The sequence below is a fragment of the Falco punctatus genome (assembly GCF_963210335.1).
Source record: "Falco punctatus genome assembly, chromosome: 7".
NCBI lineage: Eukaryota > Metazoa > Chordata > Aves > Falconiformes > Falconidae > Falco > Falco punctatus.
Window position 1 is genome coordinate 72,467,931 of NC_137587.1, and position 20,338 is coordinate 72,488,268.

The 20,338-nt window shown below is 43.0% G+C and overlaps 1 protein-coding gene across 12 annotated transcripts in view; it reads left to right on the top strand.

The window, feature by feature from the left end:
• MYO9A (myosin IXA) overlaps window positions 1-20,338 on the top strand; it is a 185,416-nt gene that overhangs the window by 95,732 nt on the left and 69,346 nt on the right. For all 12 annotated transcript variants that reach the window (XM_080395389.1, XM_080395386.1, XM_080395387.1 and 9 more), the window contains one exon: window positions 12,084-12,200. In XM_080395389.1, the coding sequence (XP_080251515.1) occupies window positions 12,084-12,200 (117 nt within the window). The remainder of the gene's footprint in view (window positions 1-12,083; window positions 12,201-20,338) is intronic.

The following is a 20,338-nucleotide window of genomic DNA, read 5'->3' on the forward strand; positions in this document are numbered from 1 at the left end:
TTCTTGATGTGTTACAGATGACACTTTCTAACCATGCTGTCTAGACCAGAAGGCTTTGACTTCAGTCTTTTCAGGAAGATGATGCTTGTTAACCGCATGACTCCACAGCTGAGACAGAAAACAGCTAACAAGATTTCGTTGGTTTAGTTTGGGTTTGGCTGTAACCTGGTGCTTTTTATGAAAAGTATGACCGCAGCATATCACATATTCAGCTACAATATGACAATATTATAGACAGGGACTTGCAAAGTGTCTTTAAAAATAAATAGCAGGCAGGCTTCAGTCTGTGATGGGGATGATGGGTCCCCATCTGTCCTCTTCCAAGTCCTGCCTATCACTAGCTGAGATACAATAGGTGGGTCCTCAACACCCACGGAAGACGTTTTTGTTTCATATTTTCCACTTCATTTTCCCCATTTACATGCATCTAACAACAGGAGGACACAAGTCAGGAGGGAGCAGGCTGCCGGAGCATGCAAACACCACCTGTTATTTCCGGGGAGTCGTGTCGGCACAGGAACAGCCTGAGCCATCTCAGTGGGAACGTAGGCAAGAGAGGGAGCAGTGTAAGGATGAATGCATTAACTCGTGACAAAGACTGCAATATTAAAAATGTTTTTATTTAAAAAAATACTATATTTTTATTTAAAAAATAACTAGTGATTAATGGTTTCATATTTGCTAGAGTAGCAGGTAAGCTAGTAGCTCTGAAGGGCTTTCTTGTCAACCTGATGATACCCTGATGCAGGAAGACTGTCTCACTGGACAAAGCCATTGATTTGACTTCTCCTGTTGTGGCTGGGATTTTTTGGGAAGGGGGTTGGCATAGTTTGGGAGAGCCCCTGAAAATACCCTCTGAGTCATATAGTCTGGCAGGTTGGAGATGGACCTTTGTCTAAGGAAGGTGATTGTGAAGGTACTGGGAGACTGGTCCTAGAGAAGGGAGAGCACAAGAAAAAATTAAAAACCAGTATTTGATATGTAAAGCTGGAAACTAGTACCAAAAATAAAAAATGTCTCTCAGTCTGAGAACTTTATAACTGATTGAGTGAAAAAATTCTGCAATGCCTTCATGTTTCAGTGTTGTATTGGACAACAATTTTGTATTGTATTGTAGTGACATTCCAGTCTATTTTTTCTCATTGAAAAATCCACCCATAAGTTCTGGAAAACATCATTGACACTTGCATCTCTTGAATAAAATCCATTGGCAGTACAGCCTGCTGCCTCGGCTCCGGGGTGATGGTGGAATGTTTCTGCCAGGACATGGCAGCCAGCCGGGAAGACAGGAGCCAGCAGTTGTGGGTAGTGCAAGGCTTAGGGGTTGTAGTTTTGTTTTAAGTATATAGTTTGCAGGTACATTTGTAGAGGTAAAACATAAAAATGAGCATTTTCGGGAAAGTTTACTGCATTTTTAAAATGAACTTTTTTTTGTAATTGTACTCGCATTTTTCTCGCTTCTTCCAATGATGCTTTTAAATATATTTTCCTCCTCTTTAATCAAACATAAAAATCATTAAAAAGAACCTTTTGCAGGCTGGAGTCAGCATGGTGCGTTAATGATTAGAGTTCTCTTAGGAAAAGCAAACATGAGAATGACAGGATTTTAATATGATGCTAAGATAAAATACGAGTATGGAAAATTGCATCATACTTATCCAGCCCGAGTATGATATAATACTCCTTGATGCCAAGATAGGGATTAAGCTAGAGTCTGATATCCTGCAAGAGTACTTTCCTCTGGGTGTTAAGCCTCTGTTTAAAAAAAAAAAAAAAAGCTAAGCCTGCCTGTCTCAGCCTATGTCCCGTGACCCAGAGGGGAACCACAAAAGCTGCTTAATCTATCTCCCGCCGCAGGACATGGCTGTGAATGTAAACCAGACGCACGATGCATTCTGTCATAAATAGAAAGCCAGAAGGAAACCATAATTCTGCGTCCACACACACATGTGACTTGGGACCCGCCGAACAGGCTGAAGCTGATGTGAGATAAGAATGAGACACTAAAACCTGCGTTTGGACAACAAGAGGGATTTAGGCCGTGCCTAATTCCAGCAATTTATAGGTTTTAATCTATTTTTTTCAAATCCAGAAACGTTTTCCCAACTTTGGTGGTGAACTGTAGAGGGGATGCTGTGTGCCAGCAGGTTTTGTGTGCAGTGCTACTATACTTCATCACCATCCTCCTCGTTTTCTGCTCTTTCCCTGATTTAGCTGTGCTTCACAGCTACGTGTCTCTCCCTTCAGACGCTGCTCCCTCTCAGGCAGGAGGGACAGACCCAACGAGCCACCCTCGGCAGCTGTCTCCTGGCTGTACAATGACAAACCCAAGCTGAAGCCACCTGACATAGGGTGTTTTTTCAGCCCTCATGGAGCAGTAACAGTGTTGGAGATATGAAAATTGGATTTTAATAGTATTTTAGCAGTAGCTACTTGCCCAGCGCTAGCACTCTTATTAGTAGCTGGCAGCCTTAAGCCCTATTCAAATAAAAGTATATTTTGAGTCTGTTTTATTTAGTCATGTGTTTCATGACTGCTGCAGAGATCGTCACCAGGATGCCCATGTGTGCTGTTTTCAATTGACTGCGTGTCCAAGGTTTACTGAGGGTGGGAGATTGGCGGCTGTTCCTGCTCGTTAGACCCCTTCATGAGATACAAATCAAGTGCGTTTGGAGAGCTTGAATAGCTCTTGGTTTTGCTTGTTCTAATCTCAGATAAATACTATTCCTGGTAGTGGCAGCTCTTCACACTGGCTAAGCATTGCTAATATTTTTCTTCTTTTTATTTTTTTGAGAAAAATGTGGATTTTTTTAGAATAGAAACTGATTTATTGTGTAACTTATGCACACAGCGTAATTTTGTTGAATAGATACTGTGAGTCAAGTAAGAAAACAAATACACTTTTTTCCTGATTTCCCCCCCCCCCCCCGTTTGAAAATTATATATATTGCTCAAACCCACAGAATTGATTAAAAGAGGGAGGGAGGCATCATCAGATGATGTTAGGTAAATACCATAGGCAAAAATTCAGTAGATATTAAAATGCGGTGGTTTTCCTCTGAGTCATCCCAGAATAAGACATTTGTGTTATAGTAAGTACAGATGTAATTATGAAGCCAGATTTTACCTTAAGAGAATAAATGGGGAAATGGGAATGGCTGGTAAGGATTTTGAAACAGACGTCAAATGATAACAAAGATCAAATCCTGTGTATGATGATAGCTCACAGAATTATTTTTTTTTTGTAGGATATCAACAGGTTCCTGGGATTTAGTGCCAAATCCCTGAGCAGAAATGCCAATTGATTCATCGGGTAATGCACTGAAATTTATTCCACATATTAAAAGAAAAACAAACAAAGCCCCCATAGAACCACTAAAAATATATATACAGATTTGATTTTTGGAGGGATTTCCTGAAGAGGAAGAATCTTAGTGTTGCCTTTCCATGCACCCCCACCCCAAATATTTCATTGGAAGCACCTTTCATCCTTGTATAGAAATTATAGGAAGTCTATCAAAGGCCCTGAGGGAGAAGGGGATATTTCCTTTCTTCCTGTGTTCGTATCTTATTTCCTGAAGAGAAGAGGAATCTGTTTCTATTATACACAATCAGAAAACGTTAAGTATTTTGTGATGCCCAGCTTTACTGAAATGACTTTATTCCTGCCTTTGTGTTTTACACCAAGTCTTGCAGACTTCACAGTCAGAAAGAAATTTTTCTTGTCATCCTGGAATTACTCGAATTGGTGGTTTTTTCTAAGTATTTGTCAACAGGGATCTGAAAGGAGAGCATTGCTTGTTTTCTTCGTAGAGGGCAGGAAACCCCCACACACATGTGTTCATGCACGTCTTACGGAAGAGCTGGTGGGTCACGAGGAGAGAAAGAATCCATAGGTAGTTTCTACAGCTGTATCAAGATCATTTGTATTTTAACAAATAAATTTCTGGGGGCTATTGCAAGTTCTTATGGGGAAGTTCACAAGGAGAGTTGCTTGCAAAGCCAGACTTTTGGGGATGGGTGAGTTTTGCATTTGTAGGGAGCACAGGTGCTGGCAATGGGTGTATCCAGTGTGAGCAAATAACACTGATTATGTCCATCACCAGGTACACACACACACAGGCTCTAGGGGAAATGCTGAAAAACTGGAGGAGGAAAGGACTGTGGCTAACAAGGCAACAAGTCTTCTAGCTAACAGCAAAGCAACAAGTCATTGGTGTCTTCTAACAAATCTATTCTAGATCCAACAAATTTTCCAGAGGTGTGCTTGAGAAATGGCATTTAAACAGCCAGTTTTCAAGTACTTAAAGCTTTTAGAAAATCTGGGAGTGGGTACACTGACCTCGCTCCCGTGTCTGTGGTGTTGTCTGGTGAAAAACTGGGATTTAATGGCATAATGCTGACAGAAAGTAGTTGAAGGTGTAACAACATGTTGACCAACTGAGTCGTTCAGCATCTCTTTATGGATGTTTCATAGATTTGCATAATCCTGAAGAAATAGGATAAGGGTTGCACACTGTCACAGTTAATAAACTTTATGGAGGGTTAATCTCATTAGAGCTTTAATTCAGTTTGGTGCTTATGCTTACTCTCCAGTTCTATTTTGTAAGTCTGCTTCTCATTAACTCAGTCTGTACTTAAGAACTGGGATCCAAAAACCCAGCTCTGGGTGCCCAGACCCTTCATAAGCTGCATTTTTTTTACAATAGTGACCCAAAATAGATTGCTGCTGCCCAATATGCATGCATTAAAGGGCATTTTTTTCTGTGCAAAATGCTCTTTGGGTTTTTCTGCCTCACTTTTCTAGAGAGGAGTGTGCAGTGCCTCCTACGCTTGGGAGGTAGTAGTGATGGAGTGATGCTCAGCATCCCTCCTGAGCAAACTCAGTGGCTGTTAAGATGTAATATTAATTGCTTTTTTTATGAACTGGTCATAAGAGCTCCTGTACCCAGATATCCATCACCCAGCCTTTCTGTTCTGTTTGTCCAGGATCAGTTTATCTCGTCCTTTGCATTAGCAGTGAGGGAAGATGGGCAGACCTCTCAATGAGCTAAGATGTTTAAAGTCTTTAGAGATCTGTAGCTGTCTCTCAAACACCACTTGGGAATCATTTCTTACCCAGAAGTGATCAGCACATCAATATAGCGCACTTTCTAAGCGCTTTGCTTGGCTTCTTTCTCATTTTCTGAGTGTACGTGTAGAGTGATGCACTGCACATAAATGGTTATTTATTTTCTGCAGGCTTTTTTAAAACAAAATGTTAGTGAAAGTGTTTATGCTAGTTACAAGAGCCCTTCATGCTATGTTTTTGTTTGGGTCAAAAATGTTTAAAGTTGAATGTTGGAGCCCGGTTGCTGTTCCAGATACAGTCAACGGTTTGTTTGGTTTGGATGGAGTAACTGTGGGGAGAGGATCTGGCTTTTGTATTTCAGTATCACTCTGGATCTCGCTGGAGTTAGTGGGGTCCATACTCCAGTAAATGCTCATCTTGGCGATGGAAGCATTTGATTAAAACCACATAGCTTCCCACAGCATCTCGATGGTTTTTCCTGCAGCAGGGTCTGTTTGTCTTCTGCTCCCCGGGACGTGCAATCACCGGGATATTGTTGCAGTTACTGGTGCAGTAAACTGGTGCTCCTTGCCTTTCAAAGCCTTTCGACATTTGTTTCCACCCATCTCCATTCCTATGTCCATCCATACTCCAGGCTTTATTTATTCCCCATAGTCTGACAGACTTATAGATACTTGAGGTTTTGTTATTGGAGTTGAGCTATTGCTCGCCCTTGCGCATCTGTTAGCGAGTCGGCAATATAGACGCTGAATCCAGTAAGGATCATGGGTTGCACGCTGGGGAGATGATGTGAAAATGGCTCTAAAAGGTTACCTGGGCATCTGGCAGGAGGGCAGGGCACCAGGGTGGCCCTCAGAGCCTGCAGTGGTGCTGGGGGGAAAGGAGGTGGAGAAGGATGAAGACCTGTCCGGTGGTATGTGGGCATCTCTTCCCCGTGCGCCTGGCTGAGTCATCTGTTGGTTTTACGTGGAGATGAGTCCAAAAGCAGGGCAGAGCTTGGCGCATCTTCTGTACTGGGCTGTGTCAAGAAGGTGAAATCAAGAGCTGTGTTTGATAAGGGTACCGTAAATTAAGCCTTCCTTGAGCACCAAACCCAGCCAGCCATGTAAATAGAAAGTGGACTGAGCTCAGTTTGGTTGTGATGGACCACCTTGCTGGCAGCCTGCGCTCGCTTCAGGATGTGTTTTTGGGATAGAAGGGTCCCCATTGGATTACGTGCTGTACGTATACATATCTTAAGTGCTGGTGTTGCCCCTATACCAGCCCTTGCCTTAGTACGCTGTTGGGGTCAAAGTGCAGGAGGTACCTCCTGGTTTTGGCTCCAGGACCAAGTCCGGAGTCCAGAAGATCTGTGACATTGCAGTGCCAGCGCAGACTTTGCACAAACATGGGCCTGAGTTCTACTGTTTCTGGCAGCCCTGCATCTCCAAGAAGGTCCGGGGAGACATGCAGGGGAAAGAAAGTTCAAAAAGAAATTGGAAGCACACAGTGTTTTTTCTAATGAATTTTTGAGAGTTGGTGCATCCAGCACACAACTGTACAGCAAAGGGGCCCAGCTGCTTGTGCAGCACTACAGATGTGGCAGTCCTAGCTTTTTTTGGTATTTAAAGCTGCAAAGTTCAACTGTCAGCTTGTAGGATGAAATTGCTCCCTTAGATTTAATTTAAAAAACAAACAAACAAACAAATTGTGTCAGGGTGAGTAAAAAATTGCTGGGTGAACCAGGGTTTTGGGAAGTGAAAAGGGTGCTTTAATCTTGGTTATCTATGTGTATGCTGTGGTTTCTGAATATGCAGCACAGTGGAAGAAACCATCATTCTGGCATTTATTAAAAATATTTTTTTTTCTTTCTTAAGAGCTATACTGGCTCTGGTCATCCTTCCCCACCCCCCACCCCCCCCCACCCCCCCCCCCGGCTTTAACAGCAGCCAACAGAAACAGTGCAAAAAAAAGTATATTAAAATACCACTATTTACATCATCACATACAGCTTTTTTCTCTTCATGAGTTTTTGCTCTTCATGAGTCATTGGTTCTGTGAGAGAAGATGGTATGGGACTGTCTAATGCAAAGATGGTATTGTTATAGCAAAGAAGCCTATAAAATTCAAGTTTCATAGATGATAATAACTAAAAAATACTGATTTTTTTTTTTTAATTCGATTGCAACCAGCAGAACTATTTTAGGGAAAGGGAAGAAATTTTTTTATTATTTTTTTTTAAGCAGACATACTATTTAGATTGTTAATGCCTCTTGGTTTTGTTTGATGGTTTTGGGGGGGGGTGTTTTTGTTTTTTGTTTTTTTTTTTTTACTTGACACACTTGTTTTTCCATTTTCCATTTATAAATTGGGGGGGGGGGGGGGGGGGGGAGTTGTAATCCTTTTGCTTTTCCTGAATTATCAGGGTACCATCAAATATTTTGAATAATGCCAGCAGAAAAAGACCTTTACTCAGAGTTTCCCATCTCAGTTGAGTGCAGAATAGCAGGAGTAAGAAATCCTGACCCTGGGGTGGGGAGCGGTGGTGATGTAGGGACAGCAGCAGGCAGAAGATGCGCTCCTATATGTTTAGAGAGTTTGTAATCTTATGAATTAAGAATCTACTGAGCACATACAAATGTGTTTTACAGAGGCTTTTAATTTGAGCAAATTTGGTTTTCTTAGATTATATCTTTTGCCGCCTCTAAAACACAGGCTGTTGCTGCCGAAACTCTTTAAGTCCTTGCTCCAAAACACTTCAAAGAGAGATTTTAATTCTTAAGTCTGTCTTCCCCTTGATACTTATGGCAGATGTTTCCAAAGTATATCTATTTTTAAGGTAGCCTGAATCTGATGCCTTTTATGAAAACTTCCAGGCCAATTAATTTGACAATACAGTCTTACAAAGAAACCCAGATATTTTAATCCAGAAGTTGGCCAACCCCAACAAGTAGCATTTCTAGCATATAATAAATAAAATACATATCTTTGCAAGCCTGCTAAGCAGGAAACCTATTGATTAAAACCTTGCCTTCAGATTATTTCCTGAATTGCCAAGTTAAAAAGTGCATTTAAGATAGATCTTGTTTTCAAGTCAGCAATATTTTTGCATGTGTGCAAGATGTTGCGCTCGCTTTGATGCCAGAGAGATTTGCTTTGGTGTTGCAGGAGCTATTTTTATTTTGCTTTGTGAGTGAAATAAAAATGGTTTGATGAGTGCCACAGTGTTCCAGATCTGCCTAAATGTCATGTAATGACACTTACAGAAGAGACAAGAAGCTGTGGGTGACTACCTGAAGACAATCCATATGTAATATTTCCTATAAATTTCAGACAATATTCACATTTAATATATGTAGGATAATAAAGACGGGAATAAATATATACCCGAATAACTATAGGAGCAAATGTTCAAGCACTTATTTGAAATGCCATGCTGCATAGGAGTGGATGTAAGTGCATGGTGCAATCCTTCCTTGAGTCACAAGCCAGAGTGCCTGGAGTGTCGCACAACAGGTCGTGACGTGAGCAGCAGGAATGGCGGGGCAGGCTGAGCATCCTTTACCCTGCCATGCCTCTGCAGCTTTACCCTGTTGAACAGAAAAAGAAAAAGCAAAACATATGGAAAAGGACAAACAGCTGTACAGGGTGGGGTTTATTTATTTTTTTTATATTTCAAGGGTTTTATGGACTAGTGGTTTTTTGAGCTGTCTGCATGGTGGCATATGGCAATGCAAGGTGAATGGCTTAAATAAAAAATACAAGTGGAAAACTTGTTTTCAAAGCGGGCTATTCCAACAATTTGGAGGGAAATGTGAAATCGTACTCTTGAAATTGCAGCAGCTCCTTAATTTGAAAAGAAATAATATTCACTGATGATCTTCATGTTAGGTAGGTTGAGATTTGTTTAGGATAGTGAGGGGCTTTATTTATAATGTAACATCATCCAGGATCTATTCTAAAGAAAAAGTAATTTATTTAAATGAAAAAAAAAAAACCCAAACTTGAGTCATATGAAATAGGTTAATGTTTTTGCTGATACGTTTTAAATGAATGTTGCAAGAAGGCAAAGTGCTGTCTTCAAATCTTCAAGCTAATTAAAAATGCCTCATTTTAGAAAGCTGCTGCCGGTTGGGTACTGCAGCCTTCGGGTGCCGTGGATGTTGGATGCTGGGGACTTCATTCCCAGCGCTGGTGGACATTGCTCCTCATGAGCAGGTCCATCAGGGGTGGGGAGCTGAGCTTGGAGAGCCCCTTTTGGTGGGACTCCATAGCACCCAGCAGCACTGGAGCAACTTGGGTGTCCAAAGTCAGATTTTTAGCTCTGTGTGTGGTGGAAATCCTGTGAGGAGACTGCGAGTATCTGGCAAAGCAAGCATCCCAGTTTCGGCACCGTGGCATTTCATCGTTTGGGGAGCGTGCAGGGTGCAGCGCTGTTTTTCACACCACCACAAGTCTGCTCTGATGGCACATCTGTTGAGGAATTCTCCAGATTTGTTGGTAAAACAGAGAGAAGAAATTGGCTCAAGGAGCCAACAAATTTGCAAATGAAATCTACGTATGTGTGTGCTCTGCTCTGCCCTGCCTATATTCTCTGTATGTTGCTTTACTGAGAGTTTCCTATCAGGTCTTACAATACAGCCATCACTTCTAAAAATAAATATTGAAGAATCTGAGACCTGGGCTGTTGATTGTGGTTTTGAGTCCCAAGCGTAGCAAGGAAAGCAGCTCTCGGTGGGTTGCCCTTGCCATGTAGCTGAGGTGGAAGAGCCATGGCTTACAGCCCACCCTGCACATCCCTGGAGGAAACTGGGCGATGCTGGCATGGTGCAGGCTTAATGATGTCCTCATCTATTTTAGAAAAAAGGAGGATAATTCAGCAAAGACCTGCACATCCCCTGTAGCCTCTAATAAAAGGGGGAAAGAAAAGTATTGCAATATAAGCCCATATGTGACGGTATAGAGGAAACGATGCTGCTGTTTGTAGTCTTTAAATAGAAATGGTTTTCCTTTCTAATTGCATGCCTTTGTGTTGGAGCAGTTAATTGGGCTGCTTTACGCTAGGACAAAGCATGATGACAGCGAGAAACATTCCTGGGTCTTGGCCTTGGTTTTTCCCCAGAGACTGAATTTTTCTGGTGTGACAGTGGCACTGATTGTTTTCCAGCTTTATCCAATCAAATAAGATGAGATGGAGCATGGAGTGAGAGAATTGGTCTTTAAATTTTCTATTAGTCACTGAATTATTCCCCCACATTTTGAGAAAATGTGAAAAATAAAAACGACAGAAAAAAAACCTTCAACCCTCCCATGCTGCTTGTAATAAAAACAGCAAAAAAACCCTCCCCAAAACCTTTTCTTCAGTAAAGGGAACAAAAAACAAGTTACTGGAGACTAGACCTGTTTGGATTGCTAAATGCCAGCTGCTTTCCAACACTTGTTGGATAGCTCAGACATTTCAAGAGCTCACCCTTAGTCTTTAAAAGTGCTATTTTGGTTCTGCGCTACAAATCCTTTTGGTCCTGTTGCTCATCTGTTTTCATGGTATGCTTGGTTTTGGTTTGTAGCAATGCTTTTTTGGGGCAAGCAAGCAGTTCTTTCTTAACTGTTGTGATATTTTGCAATTGTCCTTGCAACGTGGCTTATCTGACTTTTTTATTCCCCCCGAGCAACAGTTAGCAGCGTACAGAGGCTTAGGTACAATGTGAGCTCACGAGCATCTGCAGTTGTGGACCACATTACTGCCTTCTCCTGTTCCAAGTTGAGAGGGCGAGAAAGCGACACGGTGTACTGGATTAATTGCACATTAAGAGCAAAATGTTGGCAGAACAGCTTGTGTTCGCACTAAAAAAAATGCTCTCATAAAGAATTAAAGGGAAGAGAGGTGGGAACAAGCTAATTGAAGAGAAATGATGCTACGTGAGCATTATTCTTTTGCTTTGGGTCAGTGAAATAAGGCCACTCAGATGATGTCCCTTGAAGGGAGGGTTCTTGGGAAGGACTACAAGACAAAGTGTGACAAGCCACTGATTCGTTGTAGTTCAAGGTCTCAATGAAACAATTGCGTGAACCTTCTGTTTCCTTGTTTATTCTTCTACAGTGGCTAAAATGAACTGAAGTTTAACAGTTACAGCTGGTGTCATAAGATTTTAAGTGACTAGTATGTACCAAAGCACTGCAATAAAACTCAAGGTAATAGTTTAAACCAAGGAAGAATCACAGGCAGCAAGAACAAAGATAGCCCTTAAATATGAATTATGGCTTTAGGGTTACGTATGTAGGTGCCTGTCCCAAAGCACACGTGTTTGGGAAGGTGCAGCCCAGGCACCCTCCCTGGATCTTGGTTGTCATCACTGTTGATCCAGCAAAATCTCTTTGCATTGTGGCCGTGAGCACTGTGGTAGGACTGGCCTTTCTTCCAGAGGTTTTATTCCTCTTGCCAGGAGAGCTGTTGGAGGAGCAGTCAGTCTGCCTGCCCTGATTTGTAGCTCATGTTGGCAGTACCTGGGAAACAAAGTTTTTAGTAACGCTCGCAGATTTACTGTAGGGGGTTTAGCCTGCCCTTTTGTAACCCTTCTGCTGGTACCAGGCACTGCCTGCCCAGCGTGTGCTTTCATGTCACTTGTTGTCGTTGCTGTGCAATGTCCACCCACCGTTCTTTCTCCCTGAATAAACTCTTCAATGATCTTGGTGAAGTTAAATATGTATTTTTAATTTTTTTAATATATTTTTAATATTTGTATAGTTTTTATTTTCTTTTCGCTGATGGGATTTGTGGTGTGATCTCATGCATCATCTGCTTGAATGCACCAAAAGAAACCAAGCCAAAGTCAGGGGGCACGTCGCATGGCCCTGGGATTGCAACCAACACCCAATGGCATCAGGGCCATTGGCGTATGCAGCGTAAATTAAAATAGCGGACAAAAGCTTTGGCAAGGGAGAAATATGAAAATCGGATGTGGGAGCTTGAGAAGCAAACCCTATCTTAGTGGCAGGCATCACTTCCAATCAGCTTTTTTCATTTCCCTTTCAGGCTGTGACAGTGCGAAACTCCATGGCTAAATCGCTGTACAGCGCCCTGTTCGACTGGATAGTGTTCAGAATTAACCACGCACTTCTCAACTCAAAGGACGTGGAAGAAAGCACCAAGGTAACATCTTGCCAGCTCTTTTGGCTGTAGTCTTGTGTTTTTAAAATAGGTAACTACGGGATAAAACATTACCCAAGCACATCACTTAACATGAAGTTAATTTTTCCTCGGTTAATACTTTAGACTGAGTACATCGTTACTTTAAGTGGCATTTGCTGAGCTGGGAAGGGTGCAGTACCTTGAATAATATATCCCCAAAGCAGCTGGGGAAGAGGTTTTGTTGTAGCCACAAAAGCCTGTTCCCACACCCCCTCCAGGAGCCATGCCAAATAATTTTCCTCCTTGTGTGTGAAATATAGGACCGTATAAAAATGAGGGGGGGGGGGGAAAAGGGAAGCCGTGCTAACTGGAGGTGTTTTGATGAAGTTGCTCCATGAAAATAAACAAGCTGTGGTGTCCGTAGGTACTGAGGTAGCACATCTACAACAAGCAGAAAAGTGAGATTAGGGGGGAAAAACGTCCCGGTGGGAAGAGCAAAGCCAGTGCGGTGCTGACCCGCTTTCCCGAGGAATTGATGGAAAGGATGACGTGATGCTTACTGCAGGTGCAGGGACTGGATGCCGCGACCCAGGACATCCTCTCCCAAATCTTTCCTGCATTCATCCGTGCTCATTGGGAGCATGTGTTGGGAGGAGGCTGACCCCCAGACGCATGGCTGTACGGATGCACCCATGCACACGTGTACCTGCATCTTGCCAGCTACCCTGGGCCAGCAATGGGGGGTGGCAGGAGGGCAGGTTCAGGGGGGTTGTACATCTGAGCTGAAGCTGCAGCTGCCAAAAGGAGAATAGTTTTGCAAAGTGCTAACATGACGTTTGAATTATGTTGTAGGACCAAAGTTGCAGAGGCTTGCAGTGTAGTTGGTCCTTTATGTAACTGCATAGAAATGCTTGCGGAGCCTAATTATAGACTGGCAATAAATACATGCATATAAAAGTTGGTAATATGCTTTTCTGACAAGAAAGGTTGTTAAAGCGAATAACATCCAGTGTGTCTTATGACTGCACGTGCTTCCTTCCCCTCTGTTTAATATTTTACCCAAAATGTTGTGTTCTTTCCTGATGTTTTTTTGCAAGTCATCAAAAGTTTTGTCTGGGCTGTCAAGAAAAAAAATCAAATTCTGTTCATGTATTTGGCAAAGCAGAAAAGGTGGATTTGTTTTGACAAGGAAATGCATCTCAAATACAGATTCATTTTTAATGATCCACTGACAGTTAAAAAACATCTCTTCCATGAGATTTAAATACAAAATCAGACTAGGATGCTATTGTTGGCTTAGTCAACATGTCTGTAATAGCAGGGAACAACAGTAGGTGTTTACGGGCCATTAAACTTCCGTTGCCAACCCCAAATCTCAGCAGGTAAGAGCCAGAACAGCCCAAATTTGTGCTGTTTGCCAGCATTGCCGCTGCATATTAACCCTCTGCTTTCTCCAGCCAAGAATGCTGTGCAGCGTAACCACTTTCACCCTGCCCATCTCCTTATATCGTCTCACAAATTCACAATTCACAGTTTTCTAACCCATTTCTTTTTGCCCAGGGTCGCACAGTGTAGCCATAAGGTGCAGGTCAGGCAGCAGGCGCCTGAGCGGTGCTGCCCTGCGCGAGGGATGCACTCAGCATCCGGTGCTGCAGGAACGTCAGGCTCCCACTGGCAGAGGGGTCCAGCAAAGCGGTGCTGGGCTGTATGTCGGCCAGGTTTGCTGAAACAGGAAGGTAGTGCACAAAATACTGAGAAATATATATTTCTAGAGGCGGGAGTGTAATTATTTTTCTCTTCAGAGTTCTCTATGAACGTTGATTGATTTTTCACAAGTCACTCCAAAATCATGAAAATGCACGAATCGTGCCCGTTCTATGGGTAGGGAGGTTAAAGAAGAGAGTGTACGTGTGTTGCACAGAGCTGCCAAGAGCGGCTTCGTTAAACATTGACTAGCTAATTTTCTGTCAAGTTGTTCCAGAGTCACCTCCTCACCCCCGTTTTTTTAGCCCCTGACTTGGGTCCTTCCAGCACAGAGGGAGGAGAAGCGCCTACCTGGACTGGGCAGGGCTGGGAATACCTGCTCCTTTGCTCTTGAGGAATGATGTCACTGCCATTGAGTGGCCAAGGACATCCCAGGCGCTGAGACACCAGCCAGCAGTTACCACTCTTCTCTGCCCTAAAAGAACCAAGTTGATGCTGATTAATTTGGTTTTTCCAACCACTTCATAATCCTCTTGAAATCCTTTTCAGCTTGTGCTTGAAGAACCCCCAGATGAGGATATAGGTTCTTCTTAATCTCCCATGTGTGGTCTTGAGGTTACGCAACACCAACGAGTAGCTGGAAGGTAGACTGGAGCAGGGGCATCTCTGGACCCTGGGAATAGGTCCTTGCTGCAAGGCAGGATCTCAGCACTTGGATGATGTCTACTTGCTGGCATCTACCAGCTTCCTTAAAAAAAATCTTCTAAATGCACAGAGTCTCTAATTTATGAAAGAAAAATACAATCTTGCACCTCACCACAAAACGTTGCTGACTTCTGAGTTTGCAGTGGGTGAGCAGTATGACTCACCCTGCAGCAACTGTCCTCACTTAATCCCAGCCCACGCTTGCCACCAATATTCCTCTGACATTTAAGAAATCTTCTGAAATAATCCTGTAGGTTGTAAAGGCTCAGGTTGTTGGATGGTGGATTTTTGGCAGAAGGCTTTCTTATATGACAGTTGTGTTTTGCAGAGGTAAAATAAGACTCAAAACCATCGGAATTCTGAGTATATATGGGAGAACTGCACCTGAAGTTGATGAGAAAAATTAATATGAAAATATATCTCCTCATGAGTGTAAATTTTTATTTCATTGGTCATGCTCAGCTGTCCTATAAAAACATTCATGGACACCTGTGCGACCTTCACAGACATTGGCTTGACCAGAGCTACCCTTCATCTGGTTGCGGTAGCGCAGGGTTTTGACGTGAAGGCTGGAGGTTGCAGAAGACAATAAATACTTACGGATGCACGTACAGCATCCGCGCGATCCCAGGTTTGCTCTCCACCGTGGGCTGTGGCAACGCGTGCAGCCAGCCCAGCCTCCAGCAGCGTGCTTCTGCTGGGGCACAGCAGCTTTACCCCAGCCACCTGGGCAACTGGTGCTGGCCAAAACTCACATGCAGCCAGACTGGTGCCGGAGGTAACCGCCATGCAGGTGGGATGTGGCGGGGAGGCCGTTTATAGCTAGTTAGGGCTATTTTATTGCAGGTGGACGAGGTGGTTTAGTGATAGGTGGGAAGAAGACCTAGATCCTAACAATGTCCAAACCCCAGGAGAATCTGGGACAATGGGAATGAAGACAATTTTCATATCCCAATTTGATGTCAGCAGTAAGAAGATCAAAAGATGAAGCTGGATAAAAAAAAATAAACACCCAGCCATCATTCTTCCACTGTTTTTCAAGCAAGTATTTGGAAGATGTAAATCAGACCTTTGATATCCAAATTTAGTTAAATGTACAGTGAATTATTTCGGGAAAACACAGCGGGATTTGGCTTATCTTGTTTGCTGACAGGATTTGTAGCATATTGTTTCTGTACTGAGTTGTGAATAAGTTATTTGATATGGCTTGTTTTATGCTTGTAGCAGTGCTGCTGTGTATCAGTTTCACTCTGACTCCATTTTCCTTGGTCTTCTCTCTTGCTTTTAGCTTTTTTGATGTTCTCATAATCCTCTACAAACTGTCTGAAATTTGACCTTTATCAACAAGGTCGAAGACTGTTCCTCCTCTTGAGAGCTAGATTACTAAACCTCAGAGAGTCTCTTATTTAGTTCCCCTTCTGTAAATTAGGTTAAGAATTGTTAAAGTCCATCTTGTTGCGTAAAATGATGATGTAGTGTAGATCATGGTAGACCAAAAAGCATTTCTTCCAAGGTGTGTTTTTTTTAATTTTTCCCATTGGTTCTTGTGAAGTGTCTTAATTTCTTCCTAAATACCCCTGCTGCTGTTTTCAGGTGAGGTGCTGTGTATGTGGCGATGGTGGTGAATGCTAATGCACGGCCTTGAAGAAAACTCAGGGTTGAATTCATGAAGAGTTCATGACTATGAAGAAAATAAATTTAAATTTAATAAACTAGTTAATTTTTGGCTATCTGACCTGAAACAGAGGAAGAATTGCTGAACACAAAACGGGTTTAATGTGCATCTGTTCATTAGCTTTAGGTCCCAGTTTCCAAATTTGTAGCAAATCACTGCCTGTTCTGACAATGTAGATTGGAGAAGGCCTTTTAGATTTAGTGGTGACAGGGTTTTGGGTTGGTTTGATTCTGGTTTTTTTTTACAGTAGTGGCTTTGGAATATTGTTTAAAAAAAGATACTTTTTTAAACACAGATAAAAAAATATTTTTCCCCAGATTTTGAACCAAACCTATTTGAGATTGCCAAAATATACTTCTGTGGTGGAATGACATCACAGTGTGTGTTGGGGTGACGTAAATCAGCTCCAACGATTCTATTTATTAGTGGTTCGGGAATTAGAGAGCGTCTATTCAGGTGCTTCGAGACTGTCACTTGCCAAAAGCTCTTAAGGCTCCTGCTTGGTGTTTAAATGTCACAGCTGTGACATTTTTAGAAAAGCATGAGGTCACTTTTTATCATCTCAACCAGAAAGTCCTTACTGAGCCAGAGTTTGCCCAAATTCTGAAAATCCTTGTATACATACACTTATAATTACAGGAATTTTGCTATAGATTTGATATACTTAGTAATACGGTGGTCTGCCACAGGCTTGTCTGTGCTGTGTACTTGTTAATCTTAAATGTTAGTTTTGGTAAAGGAAGAGCATTGACATGTAAACTAGGCTTGGCTAGTTGAGGTCTAAATCATATTATACCTTAGCATGATTTCCTTATGGCACTCATTCAAACTGTGAATTTGAAACTGGAGAATTAGAAGATTTGTTAATGTAAAATTCTTTTGATTATTTTCTTTAAATATTGGACTGCAAACTTCATCTTAAAAACAGCCAGATTACAGGCTTTTGTCAGGCGGTTTAACAAAATAATTTCATTTATGCATACCTCAATGAAAATAATTTTGTTTCACATTGATATAAGAAATGACTCTGTACTGGTAGATTTGGGCTGCTTTGTAATCGAAAAAGTGATATAACCCTTTTACATAGGTACCATGAGATTCTGAGGGGGGCAGCAGAAGGTAGGAAAATAGCCATAAATTCCCGATTTCTTGTTTTTAAAATCCTTACCAACTTACATGTGTTGGCCTCTTTCTTTCACAGGCTCTGTGATGCTGGCTCCTGCAGCAGAGGGCAGAGAGCCTGCTTCACCGCAGAGCTCTGCCCTGCCTTGTCTGGCGTGAAACCCGTATCTCCATATGAACCCCACATCTCCAGTGTGTGTTCTGGAGGTGCTGAGGAGTTCTCCACATAGTGATGCGAGGAAAACACTTGGTTTTCCCTCTGTGACAATGCCAGGATTCATTCTCCTCCTCTTGTACACGTGGTTTGATACCTGCAGTGACTTTGCTAAATACAGATATATTTTTTCTTAGTTCTATGCATTTTACCTGTCTGAGCTTGTTTAATTTCAGTTGTCAGCAAAAAATTATTAAAAGACAACTTCAAAATATAGTATTTTTAACAGGATTCTTTTATAACTGAAATAACTATCAGGAAAAGGGTGCTTGACCCTGGAGACGCAAGGAGTGAGGGCAAATCCCTCTGCCAAGCTCAGTCCTTGGTCTGGTGGCTTCCCAATTTCCATCTTCTGGTTGAGTGGCTGTTTCTCATGGGCATTTTGCCAAGTGATGTGAACTTCTGGGAAGCTGGCCAAGGACCTTCAGTAGTCATCTTTGTCATGGCATGGGTAGGCATGAGGAGGTAGACTCTGTCTGGCCCTGGGATAGGGAGAAAAGCCTGGACGAAGGGTAAAGTAGCCAAAGACCTCTTGGGAAAGTGGGTTAGGGTCTTACCAGTGTGCTTGTATGCTGCTTTGTTTATTGTGTTTTCACTTGTTCCGGCAGCCAAAGCCTGTATCGTGGGGAGGTTCAGCTCGGGAGCCGGGTGGCTGCTCTGCCCACGGCAGCTGCGTCTGCCCCAGCTGTAGGTGGGTCCCTGCTCGGGAGTCGAGCACAGAAGGAATATTTTCTTCCCACGTTATATGATCTGTTGAAAACAGACAAAGTGCAGCATAGATAGTCTGAGTGGTATCTCTGGCAGTGGAGTTAGGCTAGTCTTATGAAATCCAGAGTGCAGATAAGACCAATAAAATTAAAACCAGTGTGCCAACGTTAAAGCCAGGTTGTTCTGAGGTGGTCAGAAGGGGGTGTTTCTCCTCCCTGCTTAAGGTTTGGTTCATTGACCAGTGCTCATGCTTTTACCTCTCAATATTTTTATTTAATTAATTGTAACGTATGAACAGAGCCCGTGTGTAAGTGAGATGGCTTTGGTTAGACCCCAGTGAGCGGTTCGCTAACGAACTGCCACTGGAGCTCTCCATGCACGTGTCCTTCAGGCTCTTCACTCCTTTTCTGATGACAACAGGCTCGCTAGGTGAACACAGTCTGAGTTCTATTCGTAACTAATTATTAATTACTTGTTTAACAGAACAGTCATGTACAAGCTTGGAAATTGCAGCAAAAATTATACCTACTTAAGGCTCTTTTCACCCTGGCTCTGTGTCAGTGAGGTTTATCTGCTGTCACATCCCCATGCCCCTCTTCTGCTGGATTTACCAAATCCATCCAAAAGTCAGAGTGCTCAAGTTTTATGAAAACCAGTACCTACACAAAGTAGAAAGGTCCACGTTTCTACTCCCATGAAGGGAAGGAGGGATAATCTGAGCCAGGAGGTGATGGGTTGCACTTGCTTGTGGGCCAGAGTACATGTGACTGGGGGTCTGCTGCTGTGCCTTGCCTGGCTGGCATGGGGGAAGCAGGGTTGGTTCAGTGAGGGGGGAGGGGCAGGGGTTGCAAAGCAAGCTGTGAATTCACAGCAGCATCGGCCTCGTTTTGCCAACAGAGAAAACCTTGGTGCGCTCACGTCTTGATGAGCATCTCAAGATGTTATTGTAGGTAGAGGGGAAAGAGGAAAGACTAAACAGGCTTTGGCTCTTCAATTTGGAGAAAAGGCTGGGCTGGGATACGGTTGAGCTTTGCAAAATTGTTAAAGTGGTGGGAAAAAGGTGATTTAGAACTGTAATTCACAAAACCGTGCAATTTATGTTGTGGGGTATGGATTTAGTAAAAGAAAACACTTCTCTATCATGAGCTTCTAGAAGTTGGCCTGAGAGACTTGAGGGATCGTAGTGTCAGTGGGTTACCAAGAAGATGGGATGGGTACCTCTTCACACGTCTCTTGCCTGTGAACTAAAGGGAGCACAGAGGTGCCTTTCCATCTCCCTCATCCCAGAACTGTGGGTGGTGGTAGAAGAGGGGTTTGGACCGCAGAAGGGCCATGCTGACATACCTAGGTGTCGCAGGAGAAGAGTCAGAGGTCGCCCAGGTCTGAGCCAGTAGTTAGTTTAATGAGTTCTAATCAGTAAATTTAGGTATGTAAAATATTAGTAAGTACAGATGGATTGGCGGTCAATACTTTACAGTTTACTACACTTAAAATTAGTGTGGGATGCGGAGATTATTGCTGAAGCTTACTGTGTGTACCTTAAATGTTACATGCACGCAAAGAATGTCACTTACCAACCCACTGATGCCTGGTGGTCAGCTAAGGGATGTCTCAGCCTTGAGGGGTAACCTTGAAAGGCTCCAGGGGACATCCCTGCCGTGCAGCCAGCGGCTGTGGAGGGAGAGCTCAGTGGGCCTGGAGGGCTGCAGATGCTCATAGTGTAAAGCAGGTGATTTGCCGTCACATTTTCTGCTGCGTTAATGCAGTTTCAGCTGCTTATCAGCTCAGTTTCCAGCCAAACAGGTTTTTTTGGGTTTGGTGCTGAGCTGTAACAGATAGCCTCACACAGCAGGATTAACTTTGGTTGGGCTTACTTGCTGAGCACCTGCCTGCACCAAAGTTCAGGGGGTTTAAACGGGAGGAGTGTATCCGTCAAGCCAGGGTGGGATGTCCTGCTGCCACGGCTGGAGGTGTTGGGCTGGTCCTGCAGAGCATTTCTTGTGTCCTGGTGGCAGGGGCTGGGATGGCTGT